Source organism: Chelmon rostratus, chromosome 23 (genome assembly GCF_017976325.1).
Source record: "Chelmon rostratus isolate fCheRos1 chromosome 23, fCheRos1.pri, whole genome shotgun sequence".
Classification (NCBI taxonomy): domain Eukaryota; kingdom Metazoa; phylum Chordata; class Actinopteri; order Chaetodontiformes; family Chaetodontidae; genus Chelmon; species Chelmon rostratus.
Genome location: NC_055680.1, coordinates 2,373,177 through 2,394,120, shown reverse-complemented (window position 1 = coordinate 2,394,120; position 20,944 = coordinate 2,373,177). Strand labels below are relative to the sequence as shown.

General features: G+C 43.6%; 1 protein-coding gene across 1 annotated transcript; it reads left to right on the top strand.

Moving 5' to 3' along the window:
- Nucleotides 1-1,884: 1,884 nt before the first annotated feature.
- aco1 (aconitase 1, soluble) lies at nt 1,885-17,575 on the top strand. The gene is made up of 21 exons (XM_041964760.1): nt 1,885-1,981; nt 3,415-3,547; nt 3,920-4,088; nt 4,775-4,912; nt 5,081-5,150; nt 5,256-5,439; nt 6,482-6,621; nt 6,710-6,881; nt 7,013-7,113; nt 7,252-7,368; nt 7,860-8,019; nt 8,138-8,273; nt 9,696-9,780; nt 10,089-10,245; nt 13,046-13,170; nt 13,263-13,367; nt 14,293-14,435; nt 14,571-14,718; nt 14,969-15,091; nt 15,436-15,621; nt 15,709-17,575. The coding sequence occupies exons 2-21, from the start codon at nt 3,439-3,441 to the stop codon at nt 15,823-15,825; spliced, it is 2,685 nt and encodes an 894-aa protein (XP_041820694.1). The 5' UTR covers nt 1,885-1,981; nt 3,415-3,438; the 3' UTR covers nt 15,826-17,575.
- The last annotated feature ends 3,369 nt before the right edge of the window (nt 17,576-20,944 follow it).

Sequence of the window (20,944 nt, the reverse complement as noted above, 5' to 3'; positions counted from 1 at the left end):
TCTCTCCATCACAACAGGTGTTTCAGCTACTGGACGGTGATTATTTAAGACCTGTGAGTTACCTTGATGTGTTCAGGAGAGCCACTCTGAAGATTCCCAGGCTCTGGGAACTTGGTGTGTATGAAGTGAGATTTGAATTAAGTGACTGTAAACAAAACTAAGCTCTTCTCTACACTCCTTCAGGATGTGACCAGTTAATCTACCAGGACCAGCTGCCTGTCATGTGTTAGTCCTTTTAAAAGTTTGACGAGCGGCCCCTGCTGTTATGATAACTTCCTTTCTGTGGCCGAGTTGCTGCCTAATCGAATTCTGCTCAGTATTGAGATCTGATGTGTCACATCCTGTCACAGTGCGCACTCCCTGCCAATGCAACTTTAAACTGCTCTCCCTCATCTTCCTTTTCATCTTCTGCTTATATTTATACACATATCGACAATTTGCCTCATTTCCTTCTCCATTTATTCGTGGTTTATCATCTGGAAAAATCAAGATTTGTTTAGTTGGTGTAACGTTGTGCACACAAAAGTGTATAAAGTCTGTCACCACTGTGTTCTCGCAGGTGTCTGTGAAGATGTTCCATGGAGTGATGAATCCACTAATTCATCACTACATGTCTTCCAACCCGGAGCACCAGCTGCATGCCATCCCCACCCTCTCCCCCCTCTCCCCTCTCCTCCCAGCTGCACCATCAAAAAAATATGAAATATAACGAATGCAGCAAAAGAGTCAAGTTGTCCCTGTAGAAAGATACTGACAAGTGTCTTTCTACAGGACAAGAAAGATTAATTGGACATCACAGATATTCAGGCCAAATGTGTTGTTCATGTGTAAATTATCACTGGAAAATCAAGACTAACACCAACTAAATCTGGTTCAGATGTCTAGTGTGGCCTGTGAAAGATCCCTCTGATGATGCTTTAGGAGGAAACCTAAATGCATATATATGATACTTATTGGCTGCACCACCACCACCACCTACTGGGCATTTTAATTAACTGCATCGGGACTCTCTAGATCAGGCATCTCAAACCGGTTCCATAAAGGGCCGCGTGGCTGCAAGTTTTCATTCCAACCAAGGAGGAGCACACCTGGCTGGAATCAATTAATCAGCTGATCTCAGTCTTCAGCTGACAACTAAGTGATCCCTTGATGTTGATTGGTTGGCCTGATGTGCTCCTCCTGGGTTGGAATGAAAACCTGCAGCCACGCGGCCCTTTATGGAACCGGTTTGAGATGCCTGCTCTAGATGATTTTTCTGATGTTTTGGAGACTGACTCGGGACTTAAAGGTCAAACAAATATTAATTTGGTCCAAAAAAGAGTAAAGACGTTGACTCTTCTGCTGAGAAACTGTTGGAGAGTCTGAGATGCTTCATGGTGTCAATGCTGGACAGTGATCTCATAGTAACACGTAGCTCCAGAAAAACCCTCTTGCCTGACAGAACGCTCAGAACATCATGGCAATTTCCCAGCTTCTGCAATTTCCCAGCTTGGGATAAATAAAGTATATCTATCTATCTATCTATCTGAATGACGGTTGCTGTTGAGGTTCCACGAGACCTCATAGATGATAATTTTAAGAGGACTGTAGAAAATGACTTCATTAAACAGATATAAAGTAGTTGAAACTTTGTAAGTGATGACTTTCAATTTGCTGTCTACAATTACTTTTTAAAAATTGCTTTTCTGTTTTGCAGTTTCCAGCGAGAATTGTTGTCAGTGAGGTTCGTAGAATTTCATATAATTTTTTATTTTTTGGTCTAATTTGCTGACCCTTTAAATGTTTATGTCGTCAGCGTTGCAGTGCATTGTGTTTGCATTTTAAAGGGGATGCTTTTATTCTGACTGAAACGCTAACCGGAAGTGCACGTGTTGTTGCTGCTGGCGGCGGAACCCAGTTTTTTTGTATGAGGCTCGATCGCTGACAGTGTGCAGATTACACACGATCGTAGTCTGCGGTGTCTCCTCTGCTGCGCACACAAGTAAGTTGTCGATATCCGCCGAGACTGAATAAACTGTCTGATTAGCGTTACCTATCTTTCACTCTTGTGACGTAGATAAGGTAGTAGGACCCTCCTTGTGTTGTCATGCAAAATAGCTGAGTCGTAAGCTAGCTAAGTTTGGCTGTCACATTTAAAATATTTACGCCATTACACCAAGGCATGCTAATATCATACGAGGAAAAGTCGCTTGTAATATTTCTAAGACTGTTGCTCTCTTGTTGTGTCCTCGTACAAAACCTCTGTGTTGTAAACGCTGAAGTTGCTGAAGACCAAACAGCTAATGCTAACTGACGTCAGAAGGCCAAGTGAAGTTCAGGTTGGAGACGGAGCGTCAGAAACTGGAGGGGAAATCTGAATGAAGCACGCAGGGCAGGGTTTACTGCACCAGGAGCTGTTGTAGTGGTTTTCATTACATAAAGTTCACAGAATTCTTCAAAAGACACCATTTTAATGTCAGATCACAGGCTGGTTTGATAAAATTGTATCAATAATGATGACAAGAAATGCACCTCAATAAAAGATGGTCTTAAACTGGCAAAATTTAGATTTTAAATCCAGATCTTTCTTGTCTGTGAATTTATAAACACGACTACAGATCTCATCAGACATTCACTTCCAGCTTTTGGTACTTGATATTCTGTGTTTTTAGGCTGGAATCGAAAAATCCAGAGGTTCACCAGTCATTCATCAGTTCATTTACAAGTGCATTCATTCTTGTTATTTCATACTGTCACATGAGACACGTGTTCAAAGTAGCTCACCGCTGCTGGTTGCTGTAGGCGTGTTACATCACACGGCGTGTCAGCAGCACAACTTGACTTTGCACTTTGCAGCAGAGCCTCAGCCTGCACTTTAACTAATCTGCCAAGTATGAGGACATTCATTCACGTCAAGGCCCCGTCGTGTGCGTTTACCGGCTCACCTTTCACACAGATAGCGCCTCTCGAGGAAATGAAGTGTACCAGATCAGGGTTTGTCACAGCTCAGTTCGTGTTCGGAGCTTGTCAAACATTTAGTTGCACATCTCTTTGTTTAAAGTTCATCAGATTGCTAATGAGACTCACCGTAGTTATGTAAGTGTTAGAAAACCTGAGCCAAGAGGTCACTAACCCTCAGCTGTACCAACACAGGTGGACTGCAACCTTAAAGGCTAATCCATTTCTGTACTGAATATGGACGGACCTCAGATTGTATACTAGGCCTTAGAATCAACCCTCTTTTCACTCTGTAAAGAGACACTTTATCCCTGTTTGATTGATTTGGTCTCCATGTGCAGTTAGGATGTGTGAAATTTCAAAGTAAAAGCATAAAACAAGACTAAAGAGAATATGTTTTGTTTTATCCCTCCTCTGTTCTTTATTTCTTATTGGTGTTAAAGTCAGGCTTATATCGCTAACATTTCTTCTTTTTAGGTTTGTACTGACACATTAAGGAGGATGTCTGCGACTGTGAAAAATCCTTTCCAGCATATAGTTGAGCCGCTGGACCCCAAGAACCCAAAGCAGCAGTTTTACAATCTGTCCAAACTCGGAGACCCCAGATATGGTAACAACAATTCTTCACTGTATGCAGATACAACCCCAATTCAAAAACAGTTGTGATGTGATAATTTGCTAATCCTTTTGGACGTTTACTCAATTGAAAACAGTACAAAGATAAACATCAGGTTCATTGATTTTTGTAGATATTTGCTTATTTCTGAATTTGATGAAGCAACGTGTTTCAAACAAGTTGGGACAGGAGCAACTAAAGACTGGGAAAGTTGTGTAATGCTCCAGAAACACCCGTTTTTTTTTTTTCACCTGCACCTACTTTTTTGGAATCAGGGTTGTAGGAAACCCTTGCCAGTGTAACTCTGACAGTCTGAGTGTTACGTATTCCAGAGAGGTTCACTGTTCCTCAACATCTGTTCCTCAGACCGCCTGCCGTTCTCCATCCGGGTCCTCCTGGAGTCGGCTGTCAGGAACTGTGACGAGTTCCTGGTGAAGCGCTCAGATGTGGAAAGCATCCTCAACTGGAAGCAGACCCAGACTCAAACTGTGGAGGTCCCGTTCAGACCAGCCCGGGTCATCCTCCAGGACTTCACGTATGTGGACACTATTCATCTGAATTTGATTGTTAGTCAGTTGCTCCATAGGTTGTTAGTAATGGATGAAACCTTTCACAAAGTACTGTTGTCTTAAACAGCATTTCTTTTTTTAAAACCCATAGAACTTTATTGTCTGAGGGAGCTCCATCAGTTACACACAGTCATAGGGAGGACTGCTCAGTCTGTATCCTGTGATTCTGGAGGAGTTTTGTCAACTCTGAGTAAATAAACTTTATGATATGATGCAATAGTGATGTGGACTCGAGCACAGGGAGGTTTGCATACGCAGCTTTGAGCTCGTCATTGCTTTGCGGCTCAATGATTTCTTGCTGCAGGTTGTCAGACACATCAGCTGGTTCCACATTAAACCGTAATATAATAAGCAAATATGTTCAGTTCCTTTTGTTTGCTTTTCACGTCCTGAAACCTCTGGCTAGATGCCTAGAGGAGTTTTCACAGACACCAGTATATTCAGATGTCAGAGCAGGCTTTTGTTCTTGCAGAGTAGGAAAATGCGGTGTTTCCTCCTTCCAGTTGCCACAGTTTTAATTTGGCTTCAAATGATTTCACATTTGAGAGCCGAGAAGCTGCTGGAGCTTGAGGTTCAGCTCTTCGTGGTAATGTCCACCATGAAGTCCAAAGCACACGGACTCTGACGTGTTGTCTCTAAACTCTCTTTGCAGCGGTGTCCCTGCTGTGGTGGACTTCGCCGCCATGCGGGATGCAGTGATGAAACTAGGTGGTGACCCAGAGAAGATCAATCCTGTTTGTCCTGCTGATCTCGTCATTGATCATTCCATCCAAGTGGACTTTAACAGGAAGTAAGACCAGGTTCATTAAACTCCTTCAGCCATGGCACCATCAGTCCATAGCTACTGTATTGTTCTCTATATAGATACAGTATGATCATCATTTTCTGAGGCTGTAACACTGTGATACAATTAACGTCTTTCTCTACAATTGAAACACACTGGCTCTTTTTCCTGTAGGTCTGATAGCCTTCAGAAAAACCAGGACTTGGAGTTTGACCGCAACAGAGAGAGATTTCAGTTCTTAAAGGTATGAGAATTGAACAAACTCAGTGTGACGTCTTCATGTCTGACTTATAGGTGACTGTGAAGAGATTTGTCCATAACCATTAAATATGTTGTCTGTCCGTCCCAGTGGGGCTCTAAAGCCTTCAGGAACATGCGAATCATTCCTCCTGGTTCAGGGATCGTTCACCAGGTCAACCTGGAGTACTTGGCCAGGGTGGTGTTTAACTACGATGGGTACTTCTACCCCGACAGCCTGGTGGGAACTGACTCCCACACCACAATGATCGATGGACTGGGAGTCCTGGGCTGGGGTAAGACAGTGTCTCATCTGTGTCTGCTGTCGGTGGAGATGGTAAATAATGATCATAGAGGTTTGTAGTCAAGGAAAAGTAGAAGTCATTCCATCTTAACACCCAGCATGTCCTGTGTTTGCATTACTTTGAGGCTATTTAGCGAGCAGACATTGGTGTTTGCTGTACAAAGAATGTATTAATCTCTTGTCTGTCTGTTGAGTACAGAGCTACAGTAATGATTAATGAGTAATGGTTAGCCTAGTTTAGCATAATTACTAGAAGCAGGGGCAAACAGCAAGCATGGCTGATCAAAAATACACCTACCAACACCTCTAAAGCTCACTGACTAACTGTTTCTTGTTGAACTAACTACTAACAGAGCTAATAGAGCTAACAGCTAAAGCTAATGAAGCGAAACACACAGCAGGACTAAGAGTTTCTGTTCAGAAGAACATGAAGCAAGGAAGAAACAACATTTTGATTTTTGGAGCAATTAAGATTTTGAGGACAGTTTTGGGATAGTGGCGGAAAAAGTTAGTCTGGAGCCCGGAGGGACTGTCTGCTGCTCCCTGGAGTCTTGTCTTCACTGTGCGGTTGCCAGGTTTGGTACCACTGTGCCCACACAGAGACCAAAACCTGTGCTTGCCGACTGCTGCTGCCAACCTGTGCTATAGCCGGAGGCACTGCACAGATGTGCTGGGTGGATGGATACACTGTTGTTTGTCAGGAAAAAATAGTTCCAGCACGCTCCGCCTGCAGTCTTTTTACACCTGTCTGTTTGCGTTCAGATTAAACAAAGAGCAGACATGTTCATCAGTGAGCTTTAGAGGTGTTTGTAGGCACAATTAAAAGATTTTGGATCGAGTCAGACCAGGTCTTTGCCCCTGCCTCCGATCTTCATGCTAAACTAGAACGACCACGTCCTGACTCCTTAGAAAGAAAGCGAATTATTTCCCAACATAACCTGATAACACGACAGGCACTAAAACAATCCCTGATGGGAATCGATCATGATCGTTGATTACAAAGTTCTAAATGAGATTTGTCATATAATCCTCAGGCGTGGGTGGAATTGAAGCAGAGGCTGTTATGCTGGGACAGCCAATCAGCATGGTACTGCCTGAGGTGGTGGGATACAAGCTGTGCGGGACCCCAGACAAGTTCATTACCTCCACTGACATTGTCCTCACGGTTACTAAGGTAATTAGAATCACTTTTACCAACTTCTGTTACATTTGGCAATGTTGATGTCACAATATGACATTTCTCTTTCCACACGTGCTTTCAGCACCTGCGTCAGGTGGGTGTTGTGGGGAAGTTTGTGGAGTTTTTCGGCCCCGGTGTTGCTCAGCTGTCCATCGCCGACCGAGCCACCATCGCCAACATGTGTCCAGAGTACGGAGCCACAGCAGCTTTCTTCCCTGTGGACGACGTCAGCATTCAGTACCTCGAGCAGACAGGTGACTGGTCTCACTGTCGTATCCCGAGCTTCGCGTTTGACTTGACATGAAAACCGATGGGAGCGTTCACCTCCACGTGTCCTTCAGCACCATCAGTGGTTTGATTTCTATTTGATTTTGTCTCCGTTCAGGGCGAGAACCAGAAAAGCTGGCCTACATCACAAAGTACCTGAAAGCAGTGGCCATGTACAGAGACTACAACGATGTCTCTCAGGATCCAGACTTCACTCAGGTCAGTCTCTACGCCAAGTTTTAGCACTTTTGTTCTAGCTAGACTACCAACAGTTTCAAATAGAAATGTGCAGTCAGATCACAGTGTGGCAGAGAAATGTTAAACGAACCACTTCTACTTTGATTGTCTCTCCTTCAGGTTGTTGAGCTGGATCTGAATACAGTGGTTCCATGCTGCAGCGGCCCCAAAAGACCCCAGGACAGAATTCCTGTGTCCGACATGAAGAACGACTTTGAAAGCTGCCTGGGAGCAAAGGTGGGTGCAGTATGCGCTCATGTTTACCGTGCATCGCATTGGGAAGAATCAAGTGTTCAGTATGCACAGTGAAATGCAGAGAGGCATGCTCCAGAAGCGGTGCTTAACAAGGACATAAAGGATAAACAATCAAGATAAAATATCATACACAAGACTGTGGTGCCGAATATGATTTTGTAACCACTTGTCAGAAGGGCTGGGTGTGGAATCTCATTACTGTTTGGTATTGACTGAAATCTGTCGGCAACACAAAGTATAGAAGACCAAAAAAGCTAGCATGAACTGGCTGTTCAGATTCGTAATATTGCTTATTGGTACTATTGTTGAAAGGTAAGGTATCATAAACAAAGCTATTGTTCGGTAATTATTACAAAATCTCTAGTATTGTAGTAGCTTGAGTATCAAAACAGTTCTGTTCTGCCCGTCTGTTCAGTGACGTTAACCTGTGTCCATGACGCCGCTCATTTCATTGTGTTTCGTGACCTTTTCAGCAAGGTTTCAAGGGTTTCAACGTGGCTCCTGAGCGTCACAGCACCGTGGTCCCCTTCCAGTTCAATGGAAAAGAGTACAAGTTAAGCCACGGCTCAGTGGTCATCGCTGCCATCACCAGCTGCACCAACACCAGCAACCCATCTGTCATGCTTGGAGCAGGTGGGTGCCCAGTGCTTCCCTTCATTTTGAGATGTGTGTTCTCGTCTGAGCGGAAGCTGATTGGTTACACGGGCTGTTTTTTTGACACATTTATTAAAGGTAAATGCTCTTCTTCCAGGACTTCTTGCTAAAAAGGCAATAGAGTGTGGCCTGAGCGTGAAGCCGTACATAAAGACCAGCCTGTCGCCTGGCAGTGGAGTGGTCACCTACTACCTAAAGGAGAGTGGGGTTATGGACTACCTCTCTCAGCTGGGGTAAGCTGCTCAAAGCACTCATTCAGTCAGTTGTCTGTGTGTATGGATGATCCCAAGCATGCTCAGTCATGTGGGGAAGACAAAAACTCTTTATAGTAGAGCGTCAAAGTTCAAACTTTACCTCGGAAAACAGTAGATTCACACACACACACACACACACGCAAAACTTAAACTTAAACTTAAACTCAAACTCAAGGTCAACCTACTGGCTTTTTCCTCACCTTTAAACTTAAGCCGTCCTCAGCTCATAAATACATCGATTACATTTGCATATACTTTAAAGATCTATCTGCTATTATGTGACAGAAGTTCAGCACTCCAGCTCCATCTGCCGAGGGAGGACTGTGAGATGCAGTAGAAAGCCAGCAAGTGGACCTTGAATTAAGACTTTTTCTTTTTCTTCTCGTACAATAAGCTCTGCCAGTGTCAGTTTGTTGAATATGTATCTGTGTCATTGTGTATATCAGCCACTCGGTAACAAGAAATTGATATACCAAACCAATCTTTGCTGAGGTCTTAAAAAAATGTCACCATTGGCGCTGTAAAAGTGGTGCTGAGTGTAGTATTCTCCATTCTGCTGTTCATTCACACCGTATGCAGACTGCTGCACATAATGCATCATATTCACAAGCGTGAGTTTTAGCTGTATGCCGTGAGCAACATGTGTGAAGGTTAGCCAACAAACTGATTGGCATACAAGTCAGTATGTCCTACTGTCTACTACAGTCCTACTATGGTGAGTTCAAATACTTAAACAGCATAATTTACATCAGTGCACAGCAAGAATAGAGGATATTGATTAAAAAAGGCAATATGTATCATCATTTTTGAAATATTCAATTCGGACAGTGTTTATTGATGAAACAACTAAATGTTTCATCAATAAATGTCTGTTTTGTCCAAGCCAGTAAAATTACCTGACAAGTGAAGGTGCTTCATCACATTAATGCAAAAATACTGTCAACCCCATTATTGCTATAAAGCAGGGGCAACATGGCCTGCAGTGTGTGAGTACACACACCGATATTAAAGAGAGAGTAAGCAGTAAAAATGGCGACATCTGCTGGCCGGCCTGCGGAATTGCATTTGTATGCACGTATGACATGAGAGAACATGATGAAAGTCAGAGTTGGAGTGGCGCTCGTGTGATTTTTGGGGTGGTTGAAGCGTGGTACATCTTGCCACAATACTTACTATACTGTGTTAGATGGTCTGCTCTGCACTCAACATCCCTGCATCAAAGCATTTGACCTTGAAGTACTCACAGTCCAGCTGGTGAACTGCATTACAGCCATTATGTCCTGCGCTTCAGGTTTGTGCCATTTCTTTGTGCCCACATGGCACAGTCAGCTGAAGTTAATGTGAAGCTCTTTGAAGATCATGTGCAACCTTTGTAAACAGTCATTTTGTCTTTCTCGTTAGCTTTGAGGTTGTTGGCTATGGTTGCATGACCTGTATAGGCAACAGTGGGCCCCTCCCAGAGTCGGTGGTGGAGGCCATAACCCAGGTACCAAGGGACTGTTTCCACATCCTTACTGTATCTTTTCCTGCCTTCAAACACTCATCAGCTCGTTTTCTTCTTCATTTATCTTTTGTTTCTCTTTCCAGCATTCGTTTCTCTTACATGTCCTGTGGTAAAATTCTGTACCCACTAAATCTACCTTTGCTCTCTTTATTTTTTGTTGTTTGTGTTTCTTCTCTCTCATTTTAAAAGCTATATAGATTAAAGAGTAGTGCATTTCAGAATATAAATTCATACAGTATTTTCTTTCTTACTCTTCATCATTTGAGGTGTTATTTTTATTTGTGTTTCAGGGAGACCTGGTTGCTTCAGGCGTCCTGTCAGGAAACAGAAATTTTGAGGGGAGAGTCCACCCCAACACCAGAGCGAACTACCTGGCTTCTCCACCACTCGTCATCGCCTATGCAATCGCCGGCACTGTGAGGATAGACTTTGAGAAGGAGCCCATTGGTGAGTTGTTATGTTTTGAGAGTAACTACGCTGATATTTGCAGGTTGATGCTTTAATCGCAAAATCCAGCTCGGCGCTCAGCTGGGTGAATAAAGCCAACAGGCCTTTTGTTTTGAGACACGTCATCGCGAAATATAAGTTGCACGAAAGTTTAAAAGCAGCTGGGTGAAGAGGTGGCCAGCCTCATACTGAGGGGGATTAGATTTTGATCAGGGAGCCTTTAGTGTCTCCAGAGGGAGCAGTGTGAAGTCTGATCAGTGTCCTCAAGTGATGTCACATGAGTCGGCGTCGGCTGGAGCTGAAGACTAAATTCTGAAAATGAAAAAAATCCAAGCAGCTCCATGCTACATTAGCCACTAATAGCAGAACACATCAGAGTCTCTGACGAAACTGACAACGGCACATTTGGCCAGCTGACCAAAGATCCAATGATTGTAGAGAACCGCCGCCGAGTAAAGTCTGTCTTCCATGCCAAGATCATACTTTTTAAAACTCCTGGGATGGCAAAGTGGAGTCTTGCCAAATTGGAGGGTGCAAGAGAGAGTTTATCCAAATACTAACTCAATAAGAAGAGTGACAAATGCAAATAATGTATATATGTATTTTATCTGTCTATCTAGATAGACTCAGTACTCTGGTATTTTCCACTCATTATTTGTCAGCTTTAATGATTTTGTTCTGTTACTTTGCAAGAAGTATAGCTGCTCATGGCTGGTCAGCCATGACTACTGGCACCACAGGCCACAACAACTCACAACCGTCATCACACACTACCAGGACCTAGCAGAAATTTGGGGTGTATTTAAAAATTGCAGACTTGTGAGAGCCGGTATTGCTGCTAAGAAGCAGTTTTGTGGTGATATTTAATTTGGCAAGGACCCAATCTGGGACATTTTTATCACTTTGGTTACAAATAGATTTCAATACATTATGGTTAGACACATTCATTTCTGGATCTGTTTAAAGATCTGCCAAATTTTGTTAGTTTTCACAGTGGGATGCTGTTGGATGGGCTGCAGCGTGTCTAAAAATACACTTGCACACACAACACTGCTATAATATGACTCGACAAACCTGCCATTCTAAACGATAGCTTTCAGGATTAGCCTGGGACAATTAGACCAACTCATATGGTTGCAATGCAGTCTGAATGTCAGTTCAAGCACATAGGAATAGATCAGGCCTTCTTAAAGTCTGGACCTTCGTCTGCATCGGACCAAACGGCAAGTCAGTCCGTAGCGTCAAACGGTGGCCCTGTGGGTCACATCCAGCCCGCCAAATCCTCCCATCCAACCTGCAAAATATGAATGAATTCAGAAAATGAGTGCATCTAACATTACTGACCAGTGAGACTGGTCCAGTCTGTCCTGAGTGATTGTTGATTGGCTTGCCAACCCCTGGCAACAAACCAAAAAGCTACTATTTCATAGTAAGCGCCAGTTGAGTTTAATTTTCGTTGGACAGCTGTTGTATTGAGTCTCAAACTGAGTATTTTTGTTTGCTTCCTGGGATCCTGAAGAGCAGGTTTTGTTGTGATCGGGACTCAGTCATTGGTTGTTGAACTGCGGGTTTTGTATTGAGCACTGACTGCCTCCTTGCTGGAGGTCTGAGAGCATTTTCTAGTTCAGCATCTAGTTACCATTGTGGGTTTTCCATGTTTGTAAGGAGTCTGTTCACATGGATACAGGCTCATATAAATATACATTTTTTAAGAAATTCAAAATTTTAAAAGATCTCTTTTAAAGTCCTGCACCCACAGTGTCTGCTTAGAAAACCTGAAAAGGCTACAATCCATTATGATTAATGTTAGTGACTGTAGCTGGAGATCGTTCACAGTGATCCTGTCCCCAGATGAATGTGTTTTTTTTGTCGCTCGTTTCCCTGTTGTTGACATTGTTGTCATGGCAACTGCTGGAGAGTGTTGTCTGCAGAGTTCACACATTAACGCTGCACCAGAGGATTTGCTATCAGCTCTTACATCACAGAAACAGAACATGTTTCATTTCTCTTGGACACAGTTTCTACAGCGAGTTTAGGTGGAGCTGTAAGAATACGAGTCTGAGCCTCGTCTGCCTCGGTTTGGTGCTGGTCCAATCACAAGAGATATAAGGTTAATTCATTCATTAAATGTTGTTTTGTTATTGCCAATCGCTCTGGACCTTTGACCTTAGATAAAAATCAGATGCAGACCTTTGAGTAATAAGTTTGGGAACCCCTGGACGAGGGTCCTAACATAGAAATGCTCAGCTGGGTTTTAGAGGATGGCAGCTGCTTTTCTTGAGGCCCAGCTCTTCTCCACCTTCCTCCACTGCTAATACTCTCCTTGGCTGCAGAGTTGTCGCCTTGTGCCAGAAGGGCCCGTTTGCCCCTGCGCCAAGACCCCCTCGTCTTTGTTGCAGCTCCCCACAATGTCATCATGCTTGAATACAGCTTTTCCTTCCTTCTGTTGCAAATAGTTTGTGCGGTTGCTTGAAAACTTTGTCCGTGGATTCCGAAAAAGTCATCTGAAGTCTCGTCTTAACACACTAAAAATTTGGTGTCAGCCCTTAGAGAGGCTGTTCTTTGTTATACAAATAGACAGTGCTTCGAGATGCTGGCAGTGCAGCCACTTTTTAATGAAGGAACTCGCTGTCCTCTCAACTCGAGCGACGGGGACCTCATATAAAGTGAATGTCAACAACGGAGGGACCAAACCTGTAGACACCAGAGTTTGAGGTTTCCTGGCTGCACGGTTTTGTGAATGCTCTTCTTCTCTCAGCTGCTTGACTTGATTTGCATCCCTCCTCTGTCTCCTTTGTAGCCGTGAACTCTGAAGGCAAAGAGATTTTCCTCAGGGATATCTGGCCCACACGGGAGGAGATTCAGGCTGTGGAGAGAACATTTGTCATCCCATCGATGTTCAAAGAAGTCTATGAGAAGATCGAGGTAGCGTAACTCCTCGTCCGCTGGTGCAAGCCCTGCAGCAGTGTAATGTAGATGTGTGATTGACATGAATCTTTTGTGTCGCGTTGTTTCAGAAAGTGAATGAACGCTGGAACTCTCTGGTTGCTCCGTCTGATAAGCTTTATACCTGGGACCCCAAGTCAACCTACATCAAGTCACCACCGTTCTTTGATGGCTTGGTAAATACACAAATCAGTTCATCTTCCCAGAATATTTCTTCCCACAGTGTATTTTTATGCTCATGATGCATGGACACATTAACATTTTAAAATCCAGTTTTGATTTTCATGTTTGGAAATGTGGACTTTTTATTTTTAGTATCGTAAAACAAAAATATTTAAGTGTTTAAGTGCAAATTTATTTATTTTATATTTTCGTGGAGATAATGCATTAAGTCATTTATGCTCATATATTTAATGGTAAGTTCAGTTTAAGCTATGAACATGGTTCTGTGATGTTGACAGAAATAGGCCACCATGTGCACACTATTTGAAAATGTAATTTAAAACTGGACTTTTAAATGAGTAGTCAAATTATGTCCTGATTCTTAGCTAATTTCCGATTAAAACGACTGGTAAGGGCTGTTTTCTTGATCGTTTTTATAATAGCAGGATTCCACTGGGCATCTTTTAATTATCAAAGCCAGCCATCAAAACCTCTGAAAGGTTCAGAATAACATTTGACTGGCTGAAACCCACCACTGTAGCCACATTGTATTTTATTATGTCAGTGTTACGCTTTAGAGTCCACATTATTAGTCAGTTTCTTTTTGGCAGTAATATTGTGTTTTCAGATGATACAATTAAAATTGAATTTGGACTTAAATGTGATTATGTTGACATCATACATACACAAACGGAAGATGCAATTTCAATTATTGATTAAATTATTTAATCTGAATTTCCATACTGCTCCTGTTTGTAATACTGCTGCTCTAACTGCTACTGTTTTAACAAGGAGGGCTACCACTGTTGATTACTGTTATTTATTATAAATATTTCTAATGCCACTAAAGGTTATTCATATAATGTTGTACCCATATTTTGATGAGACACGAACTTGATTGTTATTTTTCTGTATATGTGTCATATTGTCTTTGTTTAGACCATGCAGCTGCAGCCTCCCAAGTCCATAAAAGACGCCTATGTGCTGCTGAACCTGGGAGACTCGGTCACCACAGACCACATCTCTCCTGCGGGGAACATCGCCAGGAACAGCTCTGCAGCACGCTATCTGGCCAGCAGAGGGTGAGCAGTGAAAATCTGTGTTCGTTCATCTAGCAGTCAGTCGAGAGAGAGAGAGACCTGCAGTAGGCTGACTGTAGCTGGAATCAATATCCAGACTGTCCACAAAAGCTTTCTGCTTCACAATTGTTTTGACAGTTTGACCCCTCGCGACTACAACTCGTACGGCTCACGGCGAGGTAACGACGCCGTCATGGCCAGAGGGACGTTTGCCAACATCCGCCTCTTTAACAAGTTCCTCAACAAGCAGGCGCCACAAACCACTCACCTGCCAACTGGAGAAACGGTCAGCATGCAGCACCTCTCTGTGACTTTGCAACTATTCTCATGCAGATGCTGTGCTCTCTGACTCAAGTCAGTCTTTGATCTACACAAAATGCTTTTGCCTGAGTTGTATTTGTCTTAACAGCAAGGGAAACTTCAACATGATGCTTCTGTTAAAGCTTCAAGCAATCAGTGCTGCTCACATTATGTAGGCCGAATGGATGATTACATACAGACTAACTCCTGCATATTTTGCCTTTTTTTTTGTCCAGCTGGATGTGTTTGACGCTGCAGAGAGATACCAGCAGGCAGGAGTCCCCCTGCTGGTTCTAGCAGGGAAGGAGTACGGCTCAGGCAGCTCCAGAGACTGGGCAGCAAAGGGCCCCTTTCTACTGGTGAGGATCGCTCCATAGTAACCAGGAAAAGTTTAAAACCAAGAAAATATTAGTTGAAAAGATGCTGCAGGAAGCTGTTCAACCTTTTTTTGTTGAGGTTGAGCCTTTAAAAGCAGGAGCACCATCAGACTTGTAGCAATAAAAGACAAACAGGAGTTGAAGGACCTTTGGAAAATTGTATACAGTGGTAAGTAATTGTAAGTATTGTTGCCCTGCAGACAGCTGAGCTATCATCCCATGACTTATTCGGGGAGCTTCAGTCATGTGATGTGTTGTTTTGCTGAAAAACTCTGTGGGAAAAGCGAGTGTTGAAGGGTGAATGAGCTTTTTGTTTGTGTTTTTAGGGTATTAAGGCAGTTATAGCAGAAAGCTACGAGCGGATCCACCGCAGTAACCTGGTCGGGATGGGAGTGATTCCTCTGGAGTATCTACCAGGAGACACGGCCGACAGCCTGGGGCTGACCGGCCGAGAGCGCTACACCGTCATCATCCCCGAGCAGCTCACCCCCAGGATGACGGTGGACGTGGAGGTTCGTTAAGGACACGGTCTTGCAGCACACGGGCGTCATTCCACTGTCAGTACTGACACTCGATGTTGTCTCTCTCTGCCCTCACAGCTCGACACGGGGAAAACATTCCAAGTGCGGATGAGATTCGACACCGACGTGGAGCTGGCATATTTCCACCACGGAGGCATCCTCAACTACATGATCCGCAAGATGTCCCAAAACTAACACGCCAAGAACAGGAGGAGAGCAACGTGTGTCGTCTTTCTAATTCTCAGCTGCAGTCCCACATGGCATCGCCGCAGTGAGCTCATGTAACAGTTGACAGAAGAAAACCGTCCAAAAAGAATCCAGTCATTATCCATGTCCCTGCACTACTTACACAGCACAACATGTGTCCCCATATTCTCATTTCTGAGATGCTGCTACTTCTTTTCATTGCATACCCAGACCTGGGGTCAATATATATGATGTTAATATTTAATGAAGATATGCAAGATGATTTAAAGAGTTTAAAGTCAGCAGAACCATATGTCCCTCATTATTTTATTCTGTGAAGATGAACTCAGTCCTGCCTGCTCTCTGTGTGTGCGGTCACAGGTTTGCTTTAATCATCGGTTCTGTCAGGGTTTCAGTGCTTTACTTTTGAGCAATACTGCTGAACGACAGTGAAGGATTATTCCAGTTTAGTACAACTTGGGTCGTAGTTTTTTATTGAGTTGCTAATAACTATAGCTGGGTGTAAAAAAAGTTTATCTTCATAGTACCAACCGATGATAATGATGCTTTTTACATGAGTCATGGCAACAGCATTTTTTTATACGCAATTCCACCGATCAACAGGTGGCAGTAATGTGCCAACATATGTAGCAGTGTGCCAACAAAGACAGGGAAGAAGAAGCTAATTAACAATGCAGGTTTCAAACCGACGTTTTAAGAAAAAGGAAATGCATTGATCATGTTTATCAGAGCTCAGGCGTGTCCCGGTGAGTGATGCAGAACAGAAACTTTGTTTACAAGAAAACTCCACTGCGTCCCTTTAACCTGGACCCACTATCATCCACAGCCAGTGTTTGACACAGCCATGCACAGCTCATTAAGCTAGTAAACTGTCCGGAACAAGCTCAAACCAAGCCTAAGTGGTTGTAGCTGTTTAAAGATTTGGTCAGTTTTTTTGTAGACTTTGAGCACCCCTGCCTCTACTAGTGGTACCTTCCCAGCACTGAATCTTCTCATTTATGTTAATTGTAAACAGATGAAGCACTAGAAGTGTCAGTAAATCCTAACAGTGCCTATCCCTCGTTAGAAATGACCCATGTTGTAATAATCTGCGATTCCGTGTAAACTGGTGAGGAAGATCTTGTGGTACGATTGACAGCTCCAGAAAAGCCAGGGAATGGACCATGAGGTGAGGTTGTTTTGTCAGGGATCGTGTAGGTGATCACGTTTACTGGTTGCGATAAACCTGTAAATCACAAAGGAAGCCATGTGTGACTGAGACAGTACAACATTGCTCTGGTGACTGTGGTGAAATACTGTATTCCAGTAACGGTTACCTGACATCGCACAGGTCAGCATGACGGCACTGGTTTCATCTGACCCTCTTCAGGCCGTCACTGTGTCACAACCAAACATTCATTTTGAAGTCTTTTTTTCTGCCTCCTGACTGATTACTGTAAAGACAACACGCCTCTTCGTTCCTCAGACATTCCACACTTTATTTTAAATCTGCTTTTGTCAGTGTGTCAAGTTACTGTCATTGACTGCCTTAATAACTTAATATGTGATCTCTTGATGTCTTAATTCAGAGGTGTTCATGTTTGTGTCTTGCTCTGTTGTCCTAAAACGCTAATTTTGATTCTGAAGACTGACAAAACCCTGATCTAATTTAACTCTTCCATGTTCGTTAAACTCTGCCTGAATGCATTACACCAGATTTACTGAAAAATAGAATAAAATGTGATTTTTCTTTTTGGAATTGTTTTGCTTTCATTGATTACGTTTCTAGTTTCGCATGGGGCCATTATTATAGCAAAACTATTTACAAATGTGAGCTGAAAGCTGTGCAACTATATCTGAATCTGTGTGTGTGTAATCATAGATCTCTCAATGTGTACGCACATCTGTAGCTGTGTACGTAGATATTAACGGCTGAAAAGTCAAGTCTTTAAGTTGCTCCAAGAGCTGGAAATACAGACCAGCCATCAGTTCCAGGCCAAGTAGGCCTCTCAGTCGGCCGTCTCTTTACATGTGACTCTTGCTCCGCTTGTGCTGTGGCAGATGTGGAGATTTGTCTGTGTGCTAAGGTAGCTGTGCAGCCTCCATACCACCAGGGGGCGGTAGCACCCAGTGATTGTTAGCATGACATTTCTAGGTTGAGGGCATCTGTAGTTTTTCCAAGCTACATTAGCAGAAAGCAGGAAAACAGAGTCCTATACACATTCACAAATCTAAGTACGCATTTACACACACATATTGAGATATAATTTCTATTTTAGTTGGATTTGTTTGTGGGATTGACCAACAGAAACGTGTGTTGTATCAGTCAGCCTGAAGCTAATTGTTATCTGCAGTCTCTTTGCAGGGACCTAAACTTCAAACACAAACAGTCACAGGACTATATTGGGATGCTTTTCTTTTTTTAAAACACTGGAGGATATGAGCCTTAAAATAGCCCCCACAGGCTCTTAAAGTCCATAAATGGACTACAAGCTGTTTGTACCCTGCTGTGACTGATCCTGGATCACTTGTTAAAAGTTTTGGAGAAGAAGAAGAAGAAGAACGCTTTTAAGCTATTCTGGATCTGCAGGACAGGGTTTCAAACAGCTGACATGTGATTGGCTGAGTTGTCTCTAATGTACCTTCATACTGCCAGTGGGAACGTTTCTGTCTGGCAGGTTTAATGAGAAGAGCACACAGTACTGAAACGTTGGTACCCTGACCAGCATTGTGTTTCAGACACACCAAATCCAATGTGCAGGTCTAAAAAGCACGAGGAGTGTGGAGCTCCGCAGCTCGAGCGTGGAGTACCAGACGCTCGAAAGCCCTGGGGAGGTAAACTGGTTTTCCCCTTACATTTCCCCTGAGGGTGAGGCCTGCTTCCCAACTCCACATTACAGCAGGAAAATTGATGCCTACGCTCAGCAAAGTGCAGGAAATGAACAGTTTTCTGGGGGATGCTTAGGTTTGCTCTCCTGATTTAGGCTCTGATGTCTGGAGGTTGGCAGATCATCATCATCACCGACCATGTTCACTTTTCATCTAGAAATGCTTTAAAACTGTGAATGCGGCGACTGAACTTTTTAAACAAAACTCCTGATGACTGAGGAGTGATGACCCCAACCCATGTGGAGGGTAACGTCAGAGAAGGCTTACCCCGACTTCACAGATAACCCATCTCACTCCAGACTGAACTGAAAAGCCCTATTGTTGAACAAAGCTATGACAATATGACACATACGACACTAAAGCTGCAGTGAAGTATTCAAAAATCCATGACACTGTGCAAACTGTGAGGCTCTCCGGTGGGGTTCGGAGGGACAGGTGCGTGCAGGTGTTCAAAGAGCAACAGCAAGTTAATTATTGCAGTTCAGCTGCCGATTTGGCCGCTGACAAATGCGGTCAGCAGCTGGAGCAGCAACAGCGGCTGGGATGCACAGCTCAGCGCCAATTTGCTGCAATTTGCACAAAGAATAGTGTCACTGTGCATGAAGAGTGACACTCCCCGGGGATATCATTACATCTGATGTCCAGAAAAGTTACTCCTTAAGTCCAGAACTTGCCTGTTTGCCTCATGTTTTGTAGTTTTCTCTAGTATCACAGTAGTCCAGTGACTGTTGTCTGTATACCCATGAGTAAACAGGAAGGGCTAAAGGCTAATTCAGAATACTTTTAAATAATGAGATGCCCCATAAAAACCCTGGTCTAGTCTAACTTTCAAAGCTTTTTTTCTCATGGCTTGGAATAAAATTCTAGTGAGGGACTCAAATAAAATCCTAACTTTAAAGAGACTGAGTCAAAAATAGAGGAAGCAGCCTATAAAAAAGCACCTCATGTTAATTTTTTACATTCTAATAGTAGCTGTCAGGTAGCTAAAATGCCCAGAATCAGTCCAGAGGACCCGACCTCAGTGTCCTGCAGCTGGTGTACATTGTTGATGTGCATCACAGGTGGAGGAAACAATGACAGCAGATTTCAAACCAAGGGTGCACTAAGTCTGTTTGCACTGAATACTTTTACAACTTTGTCTTTAACGTCTACAACCACCTGCATAGTAAAAGAGAAGGTGATACCACTGAGCGGCGGGGGGGTGAACTCTGTGTGGCATCCTGCCGCAGTGTAAACAGAGACGGACGCCTGACACCTTCATCATCGCCTGTCATTCATTAGTAATGACTGAATTGATGGGTCTATTTGAGGCTCCGCTTGTGTGGCAGGAGCTCTGCCGCACTTGAGGAGGACTTTCCCAAGTTCATGTCTCACCAGCTGTTTTTCCAACGTCTCAGGACGGAAGAGAGACAGAGGGATGGAAAAGGCCAGTGTGGGGGAGGGGTGACGTTTGACAAGAAGAGCCAGCTGCACGTGTTTACCACACGCGTGACCCTCCAGCACACCTCCAGCACATGCACACGCTCACACAGAGGCTGCCCCGAGACTTGCAAATCAGTCCATGGACAGAAGTCATTTGAAAACATTTGGATTATTCAAATCTTTGAAAACCAGGTGGACCACTGAGTCCAAGTCTAAAAGTCTACAGGCACACTAGCAGCTTTGAGCGGCTGCTGCTCGTTACGCAGGAGAATAACAGCGGCCATTCGAGGAAATCTGAGACTTCTGGTGAAACAGGTCAACATTTGAAGATCAATGTCAGTCTCCTGTTTGAGCATCAGGGCTCAGGACATGCTCAGCCTAGCTTAGCATGTAGACTGGAAGCAGGGGGAAACAGCTAGCCTGACTGTGTGCAAAGTTCAGAAACACACCTGCTGCTACCACTAATCAGCACGTTGTATCTTCTTTTTCAGTCTGTTCACAAATAGAAACATAACAACCACAATTTGTGGCTTTAGGTGAGGTTAAGAGCTGGAACTCGTTCTTGAGAACAGATTATTTACCCGCCCGGCGTGTTTGCAGCGTCTCCAGCTGCTGCGAGCACACGTTTCGCTTTTGATCTGTGTACACGTATGATGGTACCAAACCTGGCAACCTCTGATGACAGCGTTTCAGGAGACTCATCTGAGTTCAACAAGTTCAGCAAACACACGTAATTCCCAACCTGTTGATCTTGTCCTGACACCACAGACACCCTTCTTCACGGTAGAATAAACAAACTGCCACAATGATAATAGTT

Excerpts from the sequence above, each read along its gene's own strand:
- aco1 (XM_041964760.1), top strand. The coding sequence starts at position 3,439 with ATGTCTGCGACTGTGAAAAATCCTTTCCAGCATATAGTTGAGCCGCTG. Across the intron at positions 5,151-5,255 it reads AGAGATTTCAGTTCTTAAAG|TGGGGCTCTAAAGCCTTCAG; the intron begins GTATGAGAATTG and ends TGTCCGTCCCAG. Across the intron at positions 10,246-13,045 it reads CTTTGAGAAGGAGCCCATTG|CCGTGAACTCTGAAGGCAAA; the intron begins GTGAGTTGTTAT and ends TCTCCTTTGTAG.